This window comes from Mustela nivalis, assembly GCF_964662115.1.
Source record: "Mustela nivalis genome assembly, chromosome: 4".
Taxonomy (NCBI): domain Eukaryota; kingdom Metazoa; phylum Chordata; class Mammalia; order Carnivora; family Mustelidae; genus Mustela; species Mustela nivalis.
Genome location: NC_139023.1, coordinates 55,272,788 through 55,299,921, shown reverse-complemented (window position 1 = coordinate 55,299,921; position 27,134 = coordinate 55,272,788). Strand labels below are relative to the sequence as shown.

The following is a 27,134-nucleotide window of genomic DNA, read 5'->3' as shown; positions in this document are numbered from 1 at the left end:
AGTGCATTGGTAACTGCAAACAAGGCCAATTTAAGTCATATGCTGAGAACAAGGAGGAAGGGTATCCTCAAGGATATTGGGAGAGGAGGGAATTCTGGGATGCCCAGGTCCCCAGCTGAGGGGCCAGCATGAACAATAAATAGACCTACTTGTTCCAGTATCTTTAGCTCCTTGGGAAAAGGGTTATACCTTATCCATTCTTGTCAACACCCCACCCCCATCCCCTTTTGTGCCTGGTACATAATAGATGTCACCAAAATATCTCTTGGTTTAGACGACTGACTTAAAACTTAAAAACAAAACCAGAGGACCTTAAACACTCGAGGAGGGAGACAACTATAAAAATCAATGTCTCCCTGCAGCGTGTTAAGCATGCAAGGACCATTCCCTCTATTGTTGATAGGAGATAAATGAAAACAGCTCTTTTCACTCCTGGCATCCTGGAAGTTTGCATGCTGCAGGTTTTCTTTAAATACTTAAAGCATGGGGCACGTGGGTTAAGTGTCTGCCTTCAACTCAGGTCATGATCCCAGGTTCTTGTGACTGAGTCCCAAATCCTCCTTCTTTTTCTTTCTCTACCCCTCCCCCTGCTTGTGATCCCTCTCTCTCAAATAAATAAAATCTTAAAAAAAAAAAAAAAAAAAGAAAGAAAGAAAGAAAGAAAGAAAAGAAAAGGAGTGCAACTCTTGATTTTCAGATCATGATCTCAGGGTCATGAGATCAAGCCCGGCTTCAGGCTCCACACTCAGTATGGAGTCTGCTTGACATTCTCTCTTTCCTTCTGCCCCTCCCCCTGCCTGGGTGTATGCGCTCTCTCTTCCTCTCTCTCAAATAAATAAATAAATCTTAAAGCAAATTAAAAAATAAAAATAAATGCTTTAGGACATGGTTTCTGCCTACCCCCATTCTTTTTGTGGAATAGGAAATGAAATCAACATCAATTATTTCTCTTTCAATTTGAAAATTGAATTCGTTACAGCTATTTAAAAATAGAAAACAGTTACTGCATACAGTAAACATTCCCATGCAAGAAGTGCTTATAAGAAATTTGAAATGATGGCAATTTCCAACCCTGAGTGAGAAAGGGCTTTCATTCTGATGAAATACAAGGCAAGAATTAGGAAGAAGAACCAGGCTACTGGGTGTGTTGTCCCCAGGGGCTCTTCTCAGAAGCTCTGAGTGCAGGGGGCTCCAATGAATGACTCGACTTCCCGTGATCCTCAAAAAAGCACTTGACAAATGAGAGTTGGGACCTCCATCTCACTAGAATCCAGAGGAGGGTATAATATCCCATTTTCCAGATAGGGGAAACTGAAGCTCAGAGTGGTCAAGTAACTTGTCCAGGATCACACAGCTAGCAAGTGGCTGAGTTCAAATACATAATCCTGTCTTTTTGGCCCCCAAACCCAAGTGTCAGCATGAGGTATTTCCCTGACTATGCTGTGTTCTTACTGGAATAAGAAGACTCACTCTAGAACCGTGCCACTCAGCTCAGCTATACATTTGGGGCCATAACACACACTCTGTGTGGATACCTAGTGCAAACTTAAAACTTACATTCCAACCATGGACACTGCCTAGAGTTCCCCAAACTCACCAGCTTTCTCCATCCCTCTCTGTTACCATCTGTGGTGGACCCTCCAACTAGTCTACCTGGGACCATCTACTTGTCATTCAGAATCAATGCATCTCCTCATTGAAGGCTTTGAGATCCCATATCTTCCCTCTAACAACCTCTCCCCTTTTTGTGCTTGGACTCAGGCTGTGAGATCAAATCCCCACTCTACCACTTACTAGCTCTGTGACTTTAAAAAGCTACTTCTCTGGGTCTTAGTTTCCTCCCCTGAAAAATAGGACTAAAAAGAGTCTCTGGAACCCTCTTACACTGTTAGTGGGAATGCAAGTTGGTACAGCCACTTTGGCAAACAGTGTGGAGATTCCTTAAGAAATTACAGAGTTACCCTAAGACCCTGCAATTACACTACTTGGTATTTACCCCAAAGATACAGATGTAGTGAAAAGAAGGGCCATCTGTACCCCAATGTTCATAGCAGCAATGGCCAGTCACCAAATTGTGGAAAGAACCCAGATGCCCTTCAACGGATGAATGGATAAAGAAGATATGGTCCATATACACTATGGAGTATTATACCTCCATCAGAAAGGATGAATACCCGACTTTTGTATCAACATGGATGGGACTGGAAGAGATTATGCTGAGCAAAATGAGCCAAACAGAGAGTCAATTATATGGTTTCACTTGCTCGTGGGGCATAAGGAATAACATGGAGGACGTGGGGAGATGGAGAGGAGAAGTAAGTTGGGGAAAATTGGAGGGGGAGACTAACCATGAGACTGTGGACTCTGAGAAACAAACTTTGGGTTTTGAAGGGGAGGGTGGTGGGAGGTTGGGTGAGCCTGGTGGTGGGTATTATGGAGGGCATGTACTGCATGGAGCACTGGGTGTGGTGCATAAACAATGAATTCTGGAGCACTGAAAAGAAATTTAAAAAACAATTTATGATTAAAAAAAAAAGAGTCTCTGGTTCATAAAGTTGTGAGCATCACACACACACACACACACACACACAAAAGCCTTCCTGCCAAGTACCTAGCAACAGTACCTGGTACCTAGTAAGTGCTCAATGAATGTTAGTGACTACATTGATCACTGTACCTGGGACAGATTTCTCAACAGGCACAAATTTGGTTTTCTTTGGTACCTGATGTACAGTGATGTCCTTGAAAGTTGTGGAGACCTGGCACAAAGAAGGTGTCTAAAGATGCTTGCGGAGTGAACAATGAACAGTGGATCAAGGTTGCACAACCAGGTTTCATTGACTTAGATGCCCTGATACTATCAAGCCGCACCCTGCCTTCCTGTGATGGCTGGACTGGATCTTTTTCTAAAATGCCAGGGCACAACAGGACTTGCTGCTTTCCAGAAAACATACCAAAGCATGTGTTTCCAAATTTCTAGCTCCTTGTCCCCATTCCTAGGTCTCTAGTTTCCTCCCTAGAATGACTGATTGAAGGGTGCCATCACCCTATCCTGGGAAACAACCTTCCTCCCTAGGAGTCGGTGGACATGTTTTGTGAAATGTTTCACCTATTTCCAGGAGTGCCTGATAGCCACAAGGCAATGCCCCTCCCCCTGCAGGCCTGTCCCCACCCCAGCCTGGACAACTACCACACGGACACTCAACCAGCCAGCCCTGGTCTGCCAGAGGTCCATGAGGCAGGAAGTGGGACCACATCTCATCAGATCCCATCCCTGCTCAGTGACCACCAGCTGCTGCTCCCCTGGGACCGGAGAGCCAGCTGCCGCCACCCCTCTCAGCACAGAGCACCTCCAGCCTTATTATGTTGGGAGGAGACAGGAGGCAATGGCAGGCAATTTGACAACTCAAATCAAATGACAGCATCTGTTCTGTTGTCACTTCCAAAGCATCAGGTCACCAGAGTCCCTTCCAAGGTGCTGCCAGGCGAACGTCCAAGTATGGAGCCATCACCGGCATTCGCAAGCTCAAAAGGCATCCATCATGTTTCATTTGTTCCTTCCTTGAGCGAGGAGCCACCCCCGTGAGCTCCACAGAGCCCCTGACTGCAGACCTCCATGAGAAGGATCTGGAATTTCATGGTAGTGGGAGAACTTGTTTGGGCGAAGCTAGATGACTGAAATTGCTTACTTTCTGCACTGCTTAACTTTGTTACATGAAAGACACAGCATATTGAAATTTCCGATGTCTGGAGCATTTAAAATCTCTAGCCCTCCTTTCCAAAGCAGGATGCATTGATTTAAAGAAAACTCTTCTGCTATTTAGAAGGCCTTGGATTAATATTTGTCAACACAGGTGTCTGACCTTTTTTCTGATCTGAATGTAGTTTTGAAGCTCCTAGTTAACTAAATAATACCTCAAATAACCCCCTGAGGCTGGAGGCAAAGGCCTGGCTCCTCAGAAGGATGGGAGAGTTCCAGGTTTTTGTTTTGTTTTGTTTAAGATTTTATGTATTTATTTGAGAGAGAGGTAGAATGAGAGAGAGAGAGAACATAAGGGGGGGAGGGTCAGAGGGAGAAGCAGGCTCCTGGCTAAGCAGGGAGCCTGATGCAGGACTCAATTCCAGGACTCAGAGATCATGATCTGAGCCAAAGCCAGTCACCTAACCATCTCAGCCACCCAGGCACCCAGCTCCAGATTTTAAAGCCGTTTTATAAATGAATGCACTGGGCGATTGCTCAGCTGTCTTATGAATATCGATTGGTAAGAGCACTAAGGAAATCTTTGATCCCAGTCTAATCCAAAAAAACTTTGTTTTTCACTCTTAGTAACCACTACCCAGGCCAGGTCTCATCATGGAAATGTCCATATGGTTTTGGGAACTGAGTGTGAGGCTCTGTTCAGCCTTGACTTGCCACATGGCTCACAATTACCCATAGTTATTTCTAGGAGGGGGGGCCTTCTTTCCGGAGACCAGGGGACCCCTCCTGGTCTCACACAGAGCCCTGTAGGTCCTTCCTTGTCACCACACCTCACTGGAACTGTGGCGCTGGCCTCCCCCTGCCCTGGAAAGGGCCACAACTTCTCCACGATGAAGGTCCCACACCTGGCACAAGGCCAGGAAGACAGAGTGGGCTCGATGAAAGAGTCCTGATGAATAAGTGATGGAGGGAGTGAAGAAAGGAAAGGAAGGAATGGAGCCAGGAAGGGCAAGCAGCTGCTGAGCCAGGATATATAAGCAGAGGAAGTAAAAGTGTGTTGAGTGGACCCAAAGGAAGAGAAGAGAGCGAGATGCCATGTTGCTCTCCATGGTTCCAGTATGAACAATAATGATGGACACATAGTGGGTGCTCAATCAATCATGCCAGTGAACACTAACTGGGTGCTTTCTGCCTGCAGACCTTGTGCTAAGCTGTCTACATGGATTGTCCCACTCAATCTGCACATGAAACCCTACAAGGAGCTGTCATTATTTGGCAAAGTGGATTAAGTCCCCAGTGAGAGATGATACAGACTCCCCTGTCAAGGCAGGAGAGACACAGTCCAATTTCTGTCAATATCATTGTTCTCCCTTCCTCCTAGAAAGGCAGGAGAGATCTTCATGAAGCTCATGGATTCTAGAGCCACACTGCCCGAGTTCAAGTCCCAGACCAGCTGTTCCGTGGTAGAAGGCTGAGTGACTGAGTTTACTTACTTGCACTCTCTATGCCCGGTTCTCTCACACAATTGGTGCTAGTGCACAGGGACCATTGTGAAGACTAGTGAAGTCAGGACGTGCATAAGAGCTACATTTAAGCGGTAGCCTTTGAAACACGATTCCATATTGCACAAACCCACACGCGTCTTCCTCCTGTTGCTGTTGGGAGAGGGGGTTGGTGCCAATCCCTGCCTCTTCCCTCTCTTTGCAAGTATGATCTTCTCAGTTTTTGTGGGTTAAAAGCAGAAAATTTTAGAACGTGGGAGCCAGGTGGGCCTTGTTGACCCCAAGGTAAAAGTCAACATTTAACTGATGATGATAAGAAGAAGAGCTAGGGAAAGGGGAGGAAAAAAGTTTAGCATTTATTGATCTGTGTTAAGTGCAACTAAAAGATATAATAGTGAATCTGTCTAGATTTCACCAGAGGGTGAGTGACCAAGTCTAGGATAGAATCCAAAGTTCCAGATTCCAATGTGGGGTCAGCTGAGGACACACAGTATAAAACATCTTTATCTGTCTGAAGAGAGGCATCTTCAGATGGTTTAAAAGAACCACTCACGGTCTCTAACAAGATGAAATGCCTAGCAGTGGAGGGCAGCCTTCTGAATTTCTGTGGCTAGAGCATGCCACAGACCTCCACTTTCCCAGGTCTTGCTACCCACTCCCACTACACCAGTGGTGCCATGGGAGCCCCTCTAAAGGTAGAACCTGGGAGTATGGAAGAACCTAGCTCTAACAACCCTTTCTGTCTACCCACCCTCCTGGGCAGTCTCTGTTTTCCCTCTGAGTGGGAACCATAGGACCATTACTAGAAAGCAACCTGGTTCAGGGCTGCCAAAATGGGGGTGGTGATGGGGCAAAGTAGAGGGTGGCAGGAGCAAAGCTGACTCCAGCTCTTGCTGTGCCTGTATTTGGACCTAGGGCATCTAGGCTGGATAGAAAATAGCTTTTTTCCCTCTATCCAGGAGATGGATACTACCATGCTCATATTTAATCTTTTCAGAAGCTCCTGGCCTGGTAGCCCAGCCAGCCAGCTGTTCCAAGACCTGGTTCATAAGTTACTTTCCCTCCCACCTCTCTTGGCTTCTCGCTCCACGTTCCAGCATCATTTACCTGCTTGGAATTCCATCTCATAATCCAGGCCCCTTCTTTTCCCTCTAATGTGAATGTCTTTCCTGACCCCTTCCTGGCTTTACTTTTATTCATTCTTTCACACTCAAGTTAGGCATAATGTCTTCCATAAAGCTTCTCTGATGCATTCTTCTGAGAGGTCTCCATTTTGTACTCCCATAATTCCACTTGAAAATTTCAACCAGGATTATTTACCATTTTGTTTATAATGTTCTCTCTATGGGTCTGGCCATCGTAGGAGACCCATCTATGGGTCTGGCCATCATTTCTTGATGGCAGATATGATGACTTTTGTCTTTGAATCTTCATTCTCTAGCATAGGACCTGGCACATTGCCATGAGTGTGTTACTTGGAAGACTTTGTTCAAATTATTCTTAATTCACTAAAGAGAAAGTCCGGCCAAAGTACTTCAGCATTTAGACATACACAAAATGACTGGTTACAGAGGGTTAGGAACACAAAGCAAAATTCACAGACTGACACAGCGCTTAGGGATCAAGAAACAAGAGCATAAACTCCATGATGGGTAGGGGGCTGGAGAAGTGGCAGCACAATGACAAAGAGGGAGCTTTGGAGAGGCAAAGGAATGTGGAGCGCACCCACTGACTTCTTGTACAGTCTGGAGGACAATGCTTGCTTTATGAAGGAAACCATATCCTCTACCTGCAACACGATGACTGCAATTCTACACCACAAACCGGAGTGACAAGTGTTTCTGTTTTAGACAAATACAGAAGCCATAGTTACTATGTAGGCAGATAATTTTGCCTAACTCTTAATTTTTAAAGATCAAAACTGACTTTATATCCAACCCAGAAAATCTGTTCCATGTTACACAGAGAGTCCCTTAGAAGACTTAGAAATATCTGTGTTCCACCATTGAGCTGAACTTCAGGGGATGCTCTCTGGAGGGCACACTGAGTCTACTCAGGGACACTCCCTGGGTGGAGACACAGAAGCAGTGAACACCATTGTACATCAGAAACTTGAGACAACCAAGAGGGGCAGAGTGCCAAAACATTATATGAGCAAACACCGCTGGCCTTTGAATAATTAACTCCAAGAGTCATACAAACAGAGAGAGGAAATTCAACTTTGAAGAAGTCTAGGTTTGCTGCTTTGTTAATTAAACCCCGTCCTCCATTGAAAATACACACAAAACACACACACACGGTCGTGTAAGACACATGTATTGTGCTCTATTACCTCATTTTAACTTCTTGGTTCAAGAAACATATACACCTCTAAAGCACGTTTCAAATTCACCAAGAAATGTAATCATCCCGTTGGTCTTACCCTGAGGTAGTTGAGGGTGAAATTCGTTAGTCCCATCCTAGTGATGTTTTTGGACAGCTGATCCAGGACCTGAGGATCTTGTGCCTAAACAAGAAAAAACCATATATTTTATCTTTGTAAGATGGTGCCAAGAAAGTCTCAAACTGGACTACAGTTGCTAAAAAATGCAATCTCAACATTGTCAGTTTGTCTCAGAGGGGAGGTTGCTGGAGATAATTTAATTTACATTTTGAAGACACTTGCATATAATGGCTCAAGGACATTTTTGGATCAATGATGCAAGATCTGTTGCCAGGTAGAACCAAAATGAATCAGGCATGCTTTTAGTCCTTGGGAGAAACAACCTTACTTCCTCTGTGAGAGGCCCCCGTGTCTTTAGAAGGAAGGTCATTAAGCTCTGTCAGGACACTGCCAAGTCTCTGGCACTCAGCAGAGAAGGCAGGGTCCATCTCTGGATTTCGTAGAGCCAGGCTTTAGGACTGGCCTTTGTTTTCAGTTGTGATAGTGTTGTGTTTGACAGCTTGGAGTCTAAGACTATATCTGAAAACTTTACCACTTGTATGAAATTTATATGAATTATAAATTTCTTCCCCACTAAGCTGTGTCTGAAATAGATGGTCTCAACAATTTTCATCCTATAGTACTGTAAGGGTAAGCAACACCTTTCCCAAAATATCTGCCACATTTAAAAGAGGGGTGTAATGTTCCATGGGTAATCCTAAATGTTCCATGGGCTACCCCAAATGTTCTGGTAGGCTACAAAAAAAAATGAAATTTCTTTCTGAGTTTCATTGTGAGATGAGTCTCTTGGTTGACACTCTTCCTTTCTATTTGTCTTTCCTTCTTCACTGGCAGACACAAACTGGAGCTAAACAGAGAGAGACTCAATAAATATCCTTTTGTCTTCATGCCTGTAGTCATGAGACTACAAGTTCCTCTAACACTTTAATTCATTCTTTCCTGTACTTAGTTTTTCTCATAGTCATGTAACCAGTTGCCTTTGTGCATTTCAACAAAAACCCAAAAGTCAGAGAAAAGAGTTGGAGGTTGTGACTTCTCACTTCAGTTTCTGAGAAGGGAGTTCTCTGTGGACATAGAGCCAATATTTATGGAAGCCCTTCCATGTGCCAGAAAGAGCTGGTTCTATAGATAGTCATCAGGTAGTTGTCACAAACATCATACGCATCAGATTTGCAGACAGAAGACAGGATATAATAATAAATGAAAGGAAGGACATTACTGCTGCCAAAGCTGCTAAAAGCCAGTCACCGCTTCTTGAAGAGGACCTACTATGTGCCAGGCACTGTTTTACGTTCTTTATATGCATTAACTCTTAATCTTCAAACCAGTCCTCTGAGGCAGACTCTATTACTATACCCATTTTATAGATGAAGAACTGGAAGCACAGAGATGCCATGTCACTTACACAACGTCACAGGAACAGGAATACACACGTATGTGACCTCATTCTAGGATCCAGGCTCCCGACCACCACCTTCTGCTGCCTTTGGTCTCTTTTGGGAACATTAAGAGTGGATACTTTGGGCTTCTTCAATGGGATTAGAGGATGTGTACTGGGCTTTCAAAGTGGAGAAATAGGCAGAAAGATTGGAGCAGGGGAGTGGGGTGCCACAGCAGGAAGCACAAGGTCAATGGGAAGGGGGAGAGATTGGGTTTAACCAATTGGGAAGAGAGCGTAGAGGACAAAACCTGGGGAGACAGAGTGGAATTGGATAGTCTGGAGACAGATGGCTCATCAGCCTAGGTTTTGGAGTCTGTACCAGCTGAGTTGAAATCTTGATTTGCCACTTTCATGCTGAGAAACATGGAGCAATATATCAAGCCCAAGTCTTGGTTTTCTCACTTCTAAAGCAGGGATAATGATTCTGCACCTCTTTGGGTTACTGGGAGGGTTAAATAGAATGTGTACATATGCTTAGCACAAGACCTGGCATAGCAAACACCTAGTAAATACTAGCTACTCTTATTGTATTCTCATTTGATTGTACAGGGTCTTAAAAATCAGGCTCATTAAGTCTGATTTTGCTCCAAAGCCTTTTCACAGAAACTGCTGCATCATGCATTATGGAAGAGCGATTTATTTAAGTCAATGCCTTTGACGCCTTCTTCAGGGACTGCACTCAGCTAGTTCTTACCAAGTCTTACCTCTAAAACATATATCCAGATTGGCATCAGATTTGGCCATGCACCTAGTTGGTGCTCAATAAATGTGATGTGATTTGTGGTCAACTGAAACAGAGCGAAACCCAGACTGTTCGCTTCATCCCAAAACTATGGTTAGAAATGCTGTAGACACAGATCTGAGCTACCTGAGCCCCACTTCTTGTCAGATGGTTCGAATCAAAACTGGAAACTTGTTTTCCTTACCTTACTTCTTGTTTTATTTCCTTCCCCAGTTATACATAAAAGGTTTAATAGCCCAGGCAGAGCAATACTTGATAATGATTCAGTGGAATTTAAGAGAAGTACAAACTGTTTATTGAGGTAACCTCAGTTTGGAGTTTAAAATAATAAAATATATATATATATATATATAAAAACTCACACTGCACCAAACTCAGAAACAAAGAGGGGGAAGGGGGCCTGTAGAATAAAATAGTTGAGGGGAAAACTCAAACTGAGAGTTCATTACCCAACATGTGAAGACTGTTAGTGTTCTTTCAGAGAGAGAGAACTGTAGTTTTCCTCCTTAAGTAAATGGGGTGGGGAGGGGGGGAAAGAAAGAGAGTAAAATAGTGCTGAAATTACTTACATGCATGGCTAGAATGCTCCTTGGGACTAACTCTCTGTATTGTCTAATGGTAAAGTGCCATGTTTTTATTCTCATGAGATCATCAAAGGTGAACTCCAAGATCAGTCTGCCTTCTGTACACACCTAGAAGCGACAAACAACACACTCATTTGCTGTGCACTTGGTCAATGCCACACTTTTGTAACTCACACATCAGCTGCTTAGCGTGGTCTCCCTGACTGTCCTCGGACAGCGCTGGATCTTGGCAAGGATGTGACACCAGTGCTTTATGCATGACATACTGAGACAAGTGTGAGCTCCTGGATCTATGGGTTCAAAAGACAAGACAGCTGCTTACTCACTATGAGCTACTAGTAACTTGACTGGCTGCTGCCAAAACTCCATGAGCCTCTGTTTCCTCATTTGCAAATATGGGAACAAAATATTCTAACAAAATAATGCTATATTATTGCAGCATTATGTCAAAAATTCCTGACACACAGTGTGTCCTCACAAAAATCATACTCTCCAGCCTCCTTATCTCTGTTTCATCATCCTTCTTTCGTCAGCGCTTGAAATCCTGTTCTAATCGTGGTAGACCTACTCTGGGAGAAAGTACCTAATAAAATAATTCATGCTTAAGTAGGACTTACTACAAGGTTATCCAAACAGAGGAAGTTTTCATTTTCAGGGACAAATTCCGGGGGGACAATGTGTTACCCAAGGCAGCTGGGATCAGTTATTGGCATGTAAGAAATAAAGGCATGCTATCAGCAGTGACAAATTTTGCTTGCATAAAAGGCCAAGCTTTGGGGGAAGGGGTGATATCTTTCTAGGATAAATATGTATTATTAAAGAAACATAGAATTTATGAGGCTCTCTTCCTCGACGGGGTGATCATTTTTTTCTTCTTTTGATATTCAGATCATTTTTAGCATGTAGTTCCTATTTAATTTACCTATCTTATTTCACCATTAATGACTTTGAAATCAGAGAAAATGTTAGGCAATCGGACACCACAGATCCTATTTCAACTAAAAAATAGGAAGTAGTGGGAGCATATTGATCCAATTTAAATAGTTACAACCCATCATTCATTTCATGTTTGTTTTGGAGTAGACAGAGGCTTTGACATCAGAAAGTACTAGACGCACACCCTAACTCTACTTTTTACTTATTTTGGAACTTTGAGAAAACCAAGTAAATTCCCTAAGTTCCCATTTCCTCATCTGTAAGATGAGGATAGTGTTAACCTTCTGCAGGATTGCTGGGTAAATATATGAATGATATTGTATGTGTAGATTGCCTGGTATTATACATGGCATGTAGTAGGATGGTAGCAAATAATAGCTCTAAAGATAAAAAGATTGCAACCCAAAAATGCAGAACCCCGCCACTAGTAGTCATCATAATGTGCTCTCTGAGACCCAGGGATCCAAGGAGGTGTCTCAGGGGCTCTGCTGGGAAGAATTTGGCCTCTATATAGACCATGTGATCTCCACCCATTTTCTCGATTCGACCAGAGCAGCTTCAGTTTCATCCTTTCAAAGTATTGGACTTCTGATCAAGTTTTTTGGAGAAATGTTTCCTACTTTCCTATGCTAAAAGCAAATATACACAATTTTGGAAATCAATGCACTACACAAGTTTTAAAAATCATAAATAACAATTAACTCACTAGGAGGGTATGCTCATTTCTAAAACTATAGTCCATGAAGATAATTAACAATTTATTTCAACCTTTTTGAGATATTAATAACCACTTCTTTCTTTGGGAATTTAATACAGAAGGCCACCATTTATTGAGTTCCAACTATGTCCTAGGCAGTGGGCTGTGTGCTTTCTGTTTATTCTAATTTAAGGTAATATTTTCTTTATTATTTTTTAAATGATTTTTTTTAATTTAAAAACATTTTTTTTTAGAGAGATTGGAAATGTGTGAGTAGAAGAGGGGGACGGGCAGAGAAGGAGTTGAGAGAATCTTAAGCAGGTTCCATGGGGGGGACTCAATTGCAAGACCTTGAGATTATGACTTGAGCCAAAATCAAGAGCCTGATGCTTAACTGAATGAGCAACCCAGGTGCTCCGGTAATATTTTCTTTGAACGAGCCAAATACCAGTATAAGGAGTGTTAGTAAGGGCACCATGTACAAGAGCACTACTTAAGAAAGATGTTATTGATGTCCACCATTTTCTTTTTTTCAAAGGTCTCAGAAGCACTGTAGGATAATTATTGAAAATTGGGTGAAGACCTCCAGCTCAGACTCCACTAGCAGAATCCATGGGTAATTTTAGGCATTTAGACACCTTGTCCTAAACCTCTTCAATTGAGTGGTCTTCAGAGCTTCCTTCCTGGCATCTTAGCCATGAGTGTTGTGCACCTGGAAATGGGGGAAGACTTTCTAGAACAAACTACTTCTCTAGAACACCCTTAGCATTGGAATTAATTCACCAAGGTTTTCAAAGGGGTTGCATGGAGATTAAGCTACACAATTCTCTCCAGGGAGTTAGTATGACAGAAGCCACCTGCAGAGAAACTTTCACAAAAGGGAGGTAACTGCAGTCATCCAGTGACAGTTGAAATGCTTTGACAGTAGAGGACAAGGATATTTGGATGCTATAATCCTTTTTTTTTTTTTTTAAAGAAGGGGGATTATTAGATGTTTAAATAAATATTAGCCCAGTTAAATGTCATGCTTTTATCTTATCTAATCTATTTGTTTTGTGTTTATGAACCACAAACCCAAGACAGATGGAGGTTCTACTGGAATAGAATTCCATAAGAGGGCACATAGATGGAGTCCTTCTGACGAGGTACTCAACTGGAGGATCTGTAAAGTCAGGTTAAATTGTATTCTCTGTTTACCGTGACAGAGCAAACCAGTTGAGGACACTTTGTGCCTTCGAACTGTCATGGGGCCTACAAAAGGGAAAACTGCAACAAGCCTTGGGCTCCTCCTTTGTAAGCCCAAACCAAGAAATCAGACTTATCCAGAGCATATCACATGCAAGAGAGGAATCCTTAAAATTGAATCTGAGTTGACTGTGAAAATTAAATGACTTCCTTGAATGGAAGACCAGAGGAAAATTTGGTCACTCTTGTGCTCCCTCAAGGTAGTTTTTTTTACCCATGGCCTTCTCCCAAGCCCTATTCAGCCTCCCTGCTTCCTGCCCCCATCATGGAAGTTAAAAGAAACTAAAGGCCTTGTGATTTATTCAACATGCAAAAATCAGCAAATGGAATAGAGGCGCCTAAGGGGGGGGGGGAATATGAATATATATATATATATATATATATATATATATATGTATGTATATATATATATATATTTCTTGTCTGGAAATTGTAAAAAAAAAAGACATGGTTTATAAAGGAGAATTAATATTTTTTTTTCAGAGAAATTCTGTGCATTCCTCTTAATCAATACAATTAATGTAGCTTTTATCTAAAGTTGGCCCTTTTTTTTAAAGCTGCCTTTCACTTGGAATCCAAAATCAAAAGGGTCCCCAATTAAGAAAACATTTTCTGTTGTGCTGAATTCATGTTACCGTACTGTGAGCTCTGACATTTTGTTTCTGTGGTAACCAAAATCAGCTGATTAGTTGGCATGGCAACAGAAAAGATGTAATCCCAGCAGACACACTCTAATCAATGCCCCCAGCACAGATGGTCTCCGGAGGATCAACAAGAAAGAGGCTGGCAGGCATTCAGCGGATCACGTGCTAGCTTGAGACTAGGCCAGGAACAAGAGAACTAAAAAAGAACATTTCTCAAACTAACCGGTAGCTTTTTAACCCTTTTCTTTCTCTGACTAATTGTAAAGCAATGCTGACCATGCTGTTGTAGAATACAAATGATTTTCATAGACCTGTTATGAAAGAAAATGTGCTTTTTAGGTAGAAGTGTTTACTTAGTTTTCTTGGTGTTTATGCATGAAATACTGCTTTCAAATTAACAACTGCATAAAGCTCATTGTATTTTCTGTGGAAATACTGCATATGTAAATGCATATGTATACATATAAGAAAGCAATATATATGGTCATTGATATTATACTAATTCAACGGGAGCTGGGATAAGGGTAGAAATGGATAAATCTTGGACTATAATGTTGCAGACAGGCTAAGAAAGGAATGATGTCAACGACCTGAATGAGCATTCATATAGGGAAAATGGCTGAGGCATTTCAGGGTACTTTCCTACAGTCATAAATAATTGTGTAATAAATTAATTGAGACCAGAGAAAACACAAAGCCATGTTTACAGAGTGATAAGAGTGTTTGGTAATGGCTGTAACTATGACATTAGTTTGTAAAATCTAAAAGTAGCCCTATGTGTACCCCAGGGAGGCTCCTCTCAGCATCTGTCAGTATTCACACCCTCAAATGTAATTCAAGGGTCTTGGATTCTGAAAACCTTGGTGATTGCTCTTCAGATTATTAAACCTTGTTTTCAATTTGATTCAAAATTGAATACAGAAAAGAAAGGCTTCATAATGTGTGTTTTAAAACTCTAATTACATATTTATCCATAATCTATAGTGTTCCTAGGATCAGGAAATTGCAAAATGTGCACTATACTCCTGAGGAATATTAAATATTACCGTTGATTAGGACTGCGGCTGATATTTGATTCATCAGTTGACCAAATTTTCATAAAAGCAACTCAGAACCACTGGGTCAAATGCTATTTGGGGAATTAGAGTGTATTGATAGTCTAAATTAGAACAATGTGATGTGCCTGTACATAATGTGCTAAAATAATTCCATGTACAGTGGGGCTCCCCTTTAAAAATAAAGCAGCAGCTTCCAGACTACATTTTTCTTTGTGCTACTGAAAGGTCATTAGCTCACTGTTTTATACTAAATACTCACATTATGTTATTACACGAAGGTGGGTTATTTTTAATTAATATAAGAACAAAAGAAAAATTGGAAGGATTCTTTGGGTAGTATCATAATCATGGGGAGGGAGTGAAAAGAAAAAAATGAATGCTTTAGAACTTTCTAAAAATAAATGTGCATAATTAGCATCTGGACTAAGTCCACATAGCTAAGCTGCATTTCCGAGAAAGTGATATTTTTCATCACACTATGGAAATATTCATTACAAGAGTTGGGAGATGTACCGCCATGGAGTAGAGGGAGAGGTGCCCTAAATAACTGAAGTTTGGGGTGAAAGATCTGAGTTCAGGAGGAGGTTGTTCTGGTCTTCCCCATGGCCATCTGAGAGGGAAGCATTCCTGGGTGAGGAAAAACTGCAACCAAGGGAAACCTTAGCTTCTTGATTTGAGTGAAAAAAGGTACTTCATCAGAAGAATGGGGTTTTTAAAAAAAATTTAAAACCCATCCTGAATATATATCATTTTATCTTCAGAGCAGTGGACTATGCTCATTTACAAAAAAGTTGTGGCCTGAAATGAAAGAAATTGAAAAAATATAAAGGACTATCTTTTATTATACATTTTACATGTATATAAAATGTTACACATGTTATTTTAAAATTAGTTATTATTATATAATTTATTATAAAATATTATATTAGTGTGTTTATATAAAATATTTTTTGCTTTATAAAAGGGATGCTGCAAAAATGCATTTTTATTTTCAATGGCTCTAGGCTTTGGAAGTAGCTTCTTCATTATAGCCATTTTATTTAATTCTCATGGATTTCTTTTTTCCCATAAAGCATAAGGAATTGGCATGTTTTTCTTGATTACCTAAACATAATGCTAAGCCTAGACAAAAGCAAAACAAACAAATAAAAACCGAATAATGAGCTAGAAGAGAAATCCTTTCTCTGGGTCTCTAACTTCCTAACTTTTGAAATAGGTGGTGTTATCCAACTGAGATACAAGATTATGCAAATATTTTACATCTCCAAAATGAAGTGAGACATGCGCAGATTAAACCATCATCCAGGTGATCATTCCTTTCCATGTAACAAAACTCTCTTCCCAGCATGAATATCTACATACAGTGGGAATGAATATTCTTTGTGCCTAATTGGCAACCTTCCTTTCCATTCAACTGTATATAAAATATTTTATATAAACACACTAATACAATATTTTATAATAAATTATATAATAAAAGGAAAAAAGAGAAAAACCCAACTTCTGCCCCACATTTAAAATGTCTATTGACAAAATTAAGATACCATGAAATCAATGACATTTGATGATTTGTTTTTGCATTTTTTCACCATTTCCTTTGCCTTTTTTTTTTTTTTTTTTAATATATCCTCTTGAGCAACCAGGAAGATGAAGCTGCACCAACAAGATCAATGGATACTTTAAATGATAAACATTTTATTTTTATATGTGTGCATACAAAACTGTGCATAAGTAACAAACATATCTTCAGTCTTGTAATTTGGGCTTTTGCAATTAACCCTGATAATTCAAGTTCTCAACTATAAAGAGAGGATTGTCGTGTGTGTTTTCAACTAAAAGAGATAGCTGCTGTCATTAATATTACAGATTAGTTTCACACTGAGTCTTCATCACAATACACTAACTAGTGTTCATTCAAGTAAACTTCTGTTTGTCAGATTCTCTGGCTACATATTTGTTCTTACTAATTTTGCTACTTAGGAGAGGACATAAAAAAATTTTCTGTAGTGTTCCAGACAGGTCTTTGCCTGGAAGGAGTATTCCTCCATGTTGATTGTCTGTGGATGGGAAAGGTCATAGGTGTAGAAAGTATAGAAGACATTTTCTTTCACTTCACATCCTTCAAATTGTGCCTCAAAGATCATGTTACCCAGTCCTCCACCCAACACCCTCCCCTGTGTTTCTCATTTTCTCACAACCAACTTCTGACTCTTCTGTGCTCACTTGCTGACTGACCAACCACAGAACTTCTCAGAATTTGGGGAAACAAATTTTAAACTCTGAATTCCCTAGTTACATATTTTTATGTTTTCATGCTCCTTAAAGATTGCAATTAGTTGAGTTGTAGTTAGTTGCCTTTTTTCCCGTTATTAACATTTGAACTTAGCTTTAAAAAGTATTTAATTTTAAGAAAAACAAAACACAATTACTGACCACACAACAATGGGAGAATGTTCTTTTAGATGTAGAAGATTATTTGTTTAGCAACCTGTGTCTCTTAATTTTGCGGGTATATCATATTTGCACTGCATCACATGCACACATCTTAGAACAATGTTCACCAAGCATCTAGCCATGTCACAAATAAAAGAGATTATCTCATAGCACTGACAGTGTCTGAGATGTAAGAAATCAGCTCAAGTTCCAGGAGAAAAGCATAATTATTGTCCTTCAGTATACCCACAGAAGCACAAGCCATGTTGCTGAGTATGTCCTGTACCTTGGTAAACATGGGCTTCCCATGCTGGGTGACCATAGCACACTGGTCGCAGTCCACTGTGATGGATGAGTTGTGGTATGACTCTTTCGAGTGTTTGAGGATGTAATACAGGTCGGTAACCCCTCCTTCAAACACAGTGCTAAAGTAACGAGGGATAAGGGTCCTGCCAATAGCTGGGAAAGAAACACAGAGAAATAAACCATTAACAAAAGAATCCAGTGGTCCCACTCAACCCACACCATTGCCAGACTTCTAACTGGATACAAATCATTTCAAGAAACCAATCATACAAGGAGGTAAATTTCTTTCTTTTGTAAACAGCCATGACCCTTCTGAGTTGCAGTTAGTGAAATAAAATCCCCAACTGTTCAGTAAAAATTTGTACATTCGTCTCTACAGATTTTGTATTAATTGAAAGTTAATAATGTAAAGGTTGGTACTTTAAAACTAACAGGAACAACAACCACAGCATCAAAAATAACAGGAACAAAAACAATGACCATTTTGAATCTCCTAAGTATCCTCTAAATGAAGATATTTTTTAAAAAAATAAAATATCCAATCGAATCGGATTTTGCAGTGAATTGTTTATAAGCCAATCATCCAATCATGTATTATTAGTAATAGTAGTCATAATGTAAATTTTGATAATGTAATGCTTTGCAGTGTATTAAGTATTTTGGGATTCTTTCACTGAATCTTCAGAACAACTTCAAGGTAGTGGGGAACTGGAAACTAAAAGGATTATTATGTCAAAAAAAGGTCATTAAGACTGTATCAAAGTCACATGACTTATAATAAGTAGATAATTAAAGTCTCTTCCTCCAAATCTGCAAACATTTACTCTTTTCAACACTGTCTCCAACTGCTTTAATGATTGAGAATCCGCATATACAAAAAGGTTCATATCTGCGTAAATACTGATTATTCTATTTGCTTCTGGAGCTGGATATCTTTCTAGAACAAAAGACCAATTTTAAGATAACTTGATACCTTCTACTTGGTCTAAATTGGTCTCTTTGATTCCATGTGTCTGCCCTGCCCTATTTTAGTTTGCATGATTGGTAAGTAGCTGGGTCTCTCTGATATATGATGCTTAGAAACACCTAACAAGCCCTTGCTTTAGCAGAGATTTTAAATCCTCTTAAACTGAAAATCCCAACTCATAATATCAGGAATTTTGCCTATGTGCAGATTTTGAGGCAAAGTACTAAAGCACTCTCAAGCGATGCAAGGTTTTTAATAAATCTCTTACATTCACTATATAATGCCTCCTGAAAGACAAAAATAATATTTAAGATAAATAAATTACCAAAGAGAGCTTTAGTAGGAAAGATCATACAATCTTCACTTGAATGTTTTAAAATGTTTAATTTCATTTTAAAAGAATCAATGTTAATCCATTCCATATGGATCTATATCTCTTTTGTACATGGATTTGGGGGGAAAAAAAAACTATAAAAAGAATATCCTGCCAAACTGTTTTCTGAAGTAATCTCTAAAGAATCCTGCTGTGGATGACTGGTCTCTGAATAATTTATATAGTTGTTATTGCTTTGTATTTATTGCAGTAAAATCAATCAACAAGTGTGTATTAAATATTCCAGGATTTTTGGCAATTCCATTCTAAATAATCCTCACACATACATTTTCCAAACACTGCTTAATCCTCAACAGCGCATGTTCATTTGCTAAATATGAAATTCAAACAAGAGTGATTTGAGTCCACCATGTCTTTAAACATACACACAGCTGAAATTATAAGGAAAACTTTGTTAATGCGAAAAACCTTATTGTACTTTGCTAAACAGATAAAATTAATTTAATGCATTTCAAATAGTCTAACCTAAAACTAATTTCCATAAAACAGCTCTAGTAATTTGACATTTGGGGATCTGTACTGTGGAGAATAAATACAAACCATAAAAATGTAGATGAAAATATTTCACTACAATATCCAAGGAATTGTCACATTAAAAAGGTTACTGCAAATAAACACCACTGGATTAGCCACATTATAGCTTATTTATCATGAATCCTGCACCATTTCAATTCCTTTGTAGTAATACCTACTATATATTATCATCATTTTCATTCACAGAATAAAAAAAATTGAATAGGGATAAAGGTTGCAACTTCTTAACTTTAAACCTCAATTTTTAATTACCTCTCGAACTCCAGAAAATGTACAAACTATATAATAAATATACTTAGAGGGAAATGTAGCTTTGCTTTATTTAGTATTTTTTAACATTCTTGAAACTGATTGTTAGGGATTCCTGAGGTTTGTGTTCAGCCCCTTTTCTTTATGGGAACAATATATTTCCCCCATGGTCTTGCGTGGAGCATCATTCACAAAACTCCATTATCCACTGTGGTAGACTGCTACCGGTGGTCCCAATGAACCAGGACAATTGCATTCACACCTTTGTGGATGTAGTCTCCTCTCCTCAAATCTGGACTGGGCTCTTGATCCATTTTAATCAATAGAATGGGACACAAGTGACCTTGTGTCAGTTTTGGGCTAAATCTTAAAAAGGCTTAGTGGGGCGCCTGGGTGGCTCAGTCATTGAGCATCTTCCTTAGGCTTAGGTCATGATCCCAGGGTCCTGGGATTGAGCCCTGCATCTGGCTTCCTGCTCCGCAGGAAGCCTGCTTCTCCCTCTCCCACTCCCCCTCTTTGTGCTCTCACTCTCGCTGTGTCTCTATCAAATAAACAAAATCTTAAAAAAAACAAAACAAAACAAAAAACGGCATAGAGAAGCTTCTACTTTGCACCTGGGTGAGAAGTCAGTGACTATGTACGAAGTTCAACTACTCTAAGACTGCTATACTATGAGAAGCCCAACCAACTGAGGCAGGCACATGAAGACTTGAGTCTTCGGGCTGACAACCCCAGTGAGCTACCAGCAAACAGCCAGTGCCAACCTGCATGAGTGAGGTCATCTTGGAAGGGAATCCTTAAACTCCAATTAGCTGCCTCAGGCTGGTATCACGTGAAGTGGATATAAGCTGTCCCCTATAGTTTTGCCCAAATTGTAGAACAACGAGTAAATAAATTAAATGTTTGTACGTTTAGCTTATAAGTTTTTAATGTAACAATGGAAAATCACAGCACCTCTCAACCTCCTAAGCTATAAAGATGGGCAAATTAGAATCCTCTCTTGAAAGACAAAGAGGGCAGTCTTGCCAATAAAAATATGTATTATAGAAACACAGAAACTTGCATAGAAAGGAAAGCAGATTAGAGAGACAGAAAGTCTTTGTGGACTGTTTTGGTACCTCTTAGGACTGAAACCCAGTTCCATCCCTTGGAGGTCCTGCTTCTGTGATACGTGTACCTCCTGCTTCTTTTGCTTAAGTGAGTTTGTGTTAGCTTTCTGTCATTTGTAAACAGATGAACCCTGTTTAATGCTGTCCCACTGCACTGGAGCATGGATGGGGTAACAAACGCTAATGTAAAAGAAAAAGGAAGTGATGAGGAAAAAATTAACTATAAGAGATAGCTGAGTCTTTTTGTGCAACATCCTGTGTCAGTAGCTGTATTCATCTTCTATACCTGCTGTAACAAATTACTACAAACTTAATGGCTTAAACTCTCTTTATTGATTATCTCATAGTTCCTGACAATCTGACGTGGGTCTTGCTGAGCTAATATCAAGGTGTCAGTAGGGCTGTGTTCTTTTCTAAAGGCTCTAGAGGAGAACATGTTTTCTTGTTTGTTTGTTTGTTTGTTTTTCAAAGATCTAGGAGCTGGCTGCTTTCCTTGGCTATGTCACTTTCCTACATCATCCACCAGCAATAGTGGTTGGAGTTTTCCATGTCTGCCTCCCCCTTCCACTTTTTAGGACCCTTGTGATTGCATTGGACTCACCCAAATAATCCGGATAATCTACCATCCCAAATTAACATATTCACAGTTGCCAAGGATTAGTACTGGATGTCTTTGGGCACCATTATTCCACAGTTTTTGTTCTACAAGGGAGTATATACAAAATATAACACACACATGACAAGCAGTATATAGATAATGTGCAGTGAAAGGGACAAATAACCAGAAGAAAAAACATCACTTGTGCTTGAGGAAATCACTCTATAACTCATTCATTGATTTCTTCTATAAACATTCACTGAGTTCAGAGTAGGCGTAAAGCTCCTTGGTAGGTGCCAGAATGAGAAAAATAGATTTTTGTCCCTGTCTTCCACTTTCTTCTAACAAGAGAGTTAGCAAATATGTAAGTATCTATAATACGATGGAATAAGTTTAAAAAAAACCAAATTTGTGATTTTTGAACTCTTTGCCAGTTTCTTCTGAATTCCGATTTCAATGCACATCTTTATTATTTTTGAAGCACTGAGAAGATTAAAATGTCCTTTTAATTTAGTAAATCATGCAGCCGCACTGCACAGCCTAATAGACATGACTTTAAATCAGTGAATGCTTCAGAGCTAGATATGGTGGTCCCATAACTCATCAGGCACACCAAATCTGAATCTATTCAAATTTTATAGTCATATTCATATGCTACACTTACACTTTACATTTATACTTTAATTCTTGGAATTAAAAATAATTTAAATATTGACATACCTAAATCGACATTGTACTCCCACGGAAAGGATTACATCTTCAAGTATTCTTGTATAGAGATTAAGACTACAGTAGATTATAAAAGAAATTCAATTTTTCTTACACATTTAGGTCAAAGTTCCAAAAGTTGGGAAAAAGAAATATGGTGAGCATGATACTACAAGAAGATTTTCTATGAGTGAAATATAGGAAGGTTTGATACAACATATATAATTTAACTATACTCTTACAAAAGACAAAAAAATGATAGATTAAATTATTCAGGAGCCTGAAATGTGTATAAAGAAAGTCTAAATAATACTCTACATTGTAGGTAAACATTTAGAGATAGCTAAAAATTTACTCATAGCTAATTTAGATATTAAGCTCTAAATTCCAGTTCCTTGAGAGGTTTTTATTGTTGTTCTGTTTTGTTCCCAACCTTTGACCCCATTCTCCAGAAGTTTTTGCTATTGGAGTTGATTGGCTGCTGGTTCTGGGGAGCAGTCTCTAACACATCTTTTCTCATAAGTGATACTGTGGATGTTAGGATATCTACAGGATACTTGAAGATATTAGCTAATTTCCCCCCATTTAGAAACCAAATGGTACAAACTGAGAACTCTTAACCATTGAGAAGTTATAAACTACTGTGCATCTGTTGTTTTGAGCGTTTCATCTCTATTAATCATCATGATACGCTTTTTTTAAACTCTTAAGAATGTATATAGGTAGTGCACATGAAAGAGGTTATCAGTAGAAATAATCATATGGGAAAATGTTCAAACCAGAAATCAAAGGACCAAATAAAATAATAATGAAAAGATTAAAACAAAAACCTGATGAGGTTATGGTGAAACATACATACTTGAACACTTATAGGCAAATCAACATAGCAATTACTTCTCATCTTGAGACTCTCTAATTCTTTGATAGTTTGTTAGGTGTCAATACCTTTGCCAAACTGCAGTTCTAATGTGCAGATATTAAGTGCTCTGAAGTTCTCCAAGTCCTGTGAGAAAATACTGTCTAACATTAAGACTTTCTGATTTGGGGAGATCATTTACTATTCTAAATGCCTGTAATTTTTATCTTTCAAAGACAATTCACTTTAAAAAAAAAAAAAGGAAAAGGGTTGAGGACAGTAATTAAAATGTGGAATAAGAGGATGTATTAGTTTTAGTGTCACTTATGCTTGACAATTACTTAACTAATGATTTTTTTCCTCTTTGGAAAGAGAAAACCATGCAACCACACATTTGTGTTTTTAATTAGGCAAAGTTTAACTATAATAAAATCATCAATTACTATAGTTTTTAAAACTTTTTTTGTAAATGTGATAAGGACAAATTGCTTATCTGAATCTATGTAGTTTCATATAGTTGTTCTAAGGCTGCAGTGCCTCAGAAATCCATATGGAAATACAACTGAGATAAATAAGAAACACAGAGATTCATTAAAAATAAACTTACGTGTATTCAGAAATCAGTGAATACATTATGCTAACATGTAAATGGAGATGCTTCTAGTAATGAATTAAACAATACTGGTGATTTCATTTATAGTAAATAACCATTATAAATAGCCAAAACAAAGGAAATAAATCAGTTTGAAATTAAATAGGGGTGATAGCGGTTCAAAGCAAATTCCTTTGTTTTGAAGGGAAAGCAAGTCAAACTTTACTTTCATAAGTTGACATTTGAAATCTTTTATTAACATATCTTTTAATGCCAACACCTTTTACTTCTTTTCTCAACCAAAGCAATTTGATTTAAATATCTTCTTTCTGATTACCTCTCTTACTATTTCAAAGATTCATTCATGTAATAGATGCTTACTAAGTACCAACTACGGGCCAGGCATTGTTCTAGGGGCTGGACACTAACAGCAGGTAAGTGAAGAAGCAGAAAAGACTTGGTGTGAGGGAGGGCAAGCTGGTTTAGATGGGCTGGACTGGAAGACTGTAGTGAGGACATGTTAATGGAGATGGCTCTCTGATTCCATAGGGCCATGTGAAGATCAGGGAACAAAATGGTCCAGGCTTGGGCAGCAGCACAAAGCAAAAGCCATAGGACAGGAATGAGTTTGGGTTAAATAAGCTTGGTGTGTCATAGCATCAGAAAGAAGGCAGTGTGGCAGGTGCACAGTCAGGAGAATGAGATAACAGATGAGCTCAGAAAAAAAGAGGCAGGACCAGATCATGTGGAACTTTCTAGGCCATGGCAACTGGCTTGCAATTTATTCTTAGTGCAATGAGATCTCACTAGAAAATTTTAGCCAAGGATAAGATCTGATGAACATATTCTGTTTTCTTTTTAAAATATATTTTATTTATTTATTTGAGAAGAGAGAGAGTGCACAAGCAGAAGCAGGGGAAGGAACCAAGGGAAATGGACAAGCAGACTCCGCTGCTGAGCTAGGAGACTCTCGCAGGTCTCAATCCCAGGACACTGAGATCATGACATGAACCAAAGTCAGACACTTAACCCACTGAGCCACGCAGGCTCCCTATATTCTGTTTTTCTTAAATGTATTATTCACCTGCCAACAAAATCCCAAAACTCCATAAAAAATATGCGATCCTCTTAGAAATCTAAATGGTGTTTTTTTTTCCCATTTTCTACCTACCAAACATTTTAATAACTGGACTAACACTTTAGTGGACCACCTTGTGTAGATGTTAGAGATATAATGATGACCATGGTAGACCCCATCTTGCTCTTAAGGAGCATCTGATCAAATTGTAGAAACTTACAGGTAAGCCTCATTTCATCTCATTTAATTCAGCAACTATTTCAGCATATTCAGGTAATAATGGGTTCTGATTCTGTCAGCCATACCACAGGGTATTTCTCTCAGATGTGTGATTTTCATTGTGGGAAGAACCCTTTTATTCCTTTATCCAAAGCATAGGGCAGGACCTGTGGTCCAGCCAAGGAGTCAACTTCCTTTGGGCCATGTTCTAGTTACTAATGCCCTACGGGTACAAGGTCAATAATGTGATAGAGTTAAGATCTAAACTAAAGGATGAATAGACATCAATCAGGCAAAGGGGGCCAAGGGAATAGCATGCACTAAGGAGCATCACACATTTACTATGATTTAGACCACTGCCTGGACGAGATATTATATATTTGTACCTTAGACAGTCTTGTCTGGATGAGCTCCTTTACATAGACTTGTCTCACTTTTCCCAAGACAGTACACTATTCTTTTAGTTATCCAAACTTCAGCATGCAGTTTACATCTGATAGATTTTTTCTGTCCTCTGTATATTTTTATTTCAACACTTTCATAACAATATTATCTTCTTCAAGACCAACCTTATGAAAATTTTGTCAAATTCTCCCTTCTCCCTGACTCCAAGGTTGGAAAGAGGTTAATTTAAATTCAATTTGATTTACTAAGAAAAAGTTGGCATCTTTAAAATACCCAGTCTTCCCACAAAGGAACATGAAATGTTTATCCATTTAAGTCTATATCTCTACCACAAAATAATTCTATAGTTTGGTATATACAAATAGCTAACATTTCTTGTTAAGATAATTCTTAAATATTTTAGTTATACTGAATGGATAATGCAACCTTTTCATTATATTTCTATTTGCAACACACACACTTATTAGAATGGTCTTATTAATTTTAATAGATTTTTGGAAGAATTTTGCAAGTTTTCTAGGTGAAGAAATCTCTCATTCCCAAATATGGATAGTTTTGTTCCCTTCTTTTTTTCCCCAATAGATTTATATCATTACTTTCTCATCTTTTTTTTTTTTTTTAAGATTTTATTTATTTATTTGACAGAGAGAGAGAGAGAGAGAGATCACAAGTAGTCAGAGGCAGGTAGAAAGAGAGGGAAACAGGCTCCCTGTCGAGCAAAGAACCTGATGCGGGGCTCGATCCCGGGACCCTGAGATCATGACCTGAGCCGAAGGCAGAGGCTTCAACCACTGAGCCACCCAGGTGCCCCTACTTTCTAATAAGTATTAAATAGTGAATGAAGTAGTAGATTTTCTTTTTTTTTTTTTTTTCTCCTGAATATTTTAGGAAACACCTCTAGGATTAGTGGAAGTACTATACACTGATTTGAGATCAGATCACATTACTTATAATGGAAAAAAATCAAATTATTCTTCCAATCTTTGTTTTTATGATTTTCTTCTTTTTTATACTGATGGATGTTTAATTTGATCAAATGCCTTCTCAGCTACTACTGAATTGGTGGTCTAATTTCCCTCAGAAATCTATCTATTAATATATTTTCAGTTATTGAATGATGTTTTTACTCAGTATAAAGCTTGCTCTCTTGTGCACACATACCCACATATATTTTTGTATTAACTTTTGCATAAATTCAACTTATGGATTCACTCATTCCTTTAACAAATATCCATGCAAATGGTGCTTTCTATAAGGCATTATCTTGTAGCTATAAAATTGGAATGTTAGAGCCATGAAGACCTCAAGTGTAGTCCGGTGATTCCCAGTAGCATTTTTTAATTCCAATGGGCTTCTGAATATTTTAAAACGTACCCTTAGATAATTCCATATTTCAAAAATACCATTAAAACAAAGACTATGCCTAGCATGTTTCTCTGATTTGAGTAGGAATGAACTCAACTCATGGTGATACTGATTAGCTCCTGATTAGTGATTATGAATAGCACTTAATGTATGTGGAAAAAATATAATACAAAATACTAACAATTATTTAATAAAGGTAATTAGGTTATCCATAATTATATTCCATACCCTCATTTTACTGCAGAGGAATGTGATAGGGAGAGAGGTAAAGCCACATAGCTACATGAGCCAGGGTGGGGTAAAGTAGAATGCTTATTGTAATCAACCAA

The 27,134-nt window shown here is 38.9% G+C and overlaps 1 protein-coding gene across 12 annotated transcripts in view; it reads right to left on the bottom strand.

Moving 5' to 3' along the window:
- Positions 1 to 27,134, bottom strand: part of LDB2 (LIM domain binding 2) — a 372,982-nt gene that overhangs the window by 68,491 nt on the left and 277,357 nt on the right. For all 12 annotated transcript variants that reach the window (XM_082728434.1, XM_082728443.1, XM_082728441.1 and 9 more), the window contains exons 3-5: positions 17,712 to 17,884; positions 10,398 to 10,520; positions 7,625 to 7,708 (exon numbers count right to left, since the gene is read on the bottom strand). In XM_082728434.1, the coding sequence (XP_082584560.1) occupies positions 7,625 to 7,708; positions 10,398 to 10,520; positions 17,712 to 17,884 (380 nt within the window). The remainder of the gene's footprint in view (positions 1 to 7,624; positions 7,709 to 10,397; positions 10,521 to 17,711; positions 17,885 to 27,134) is intronic.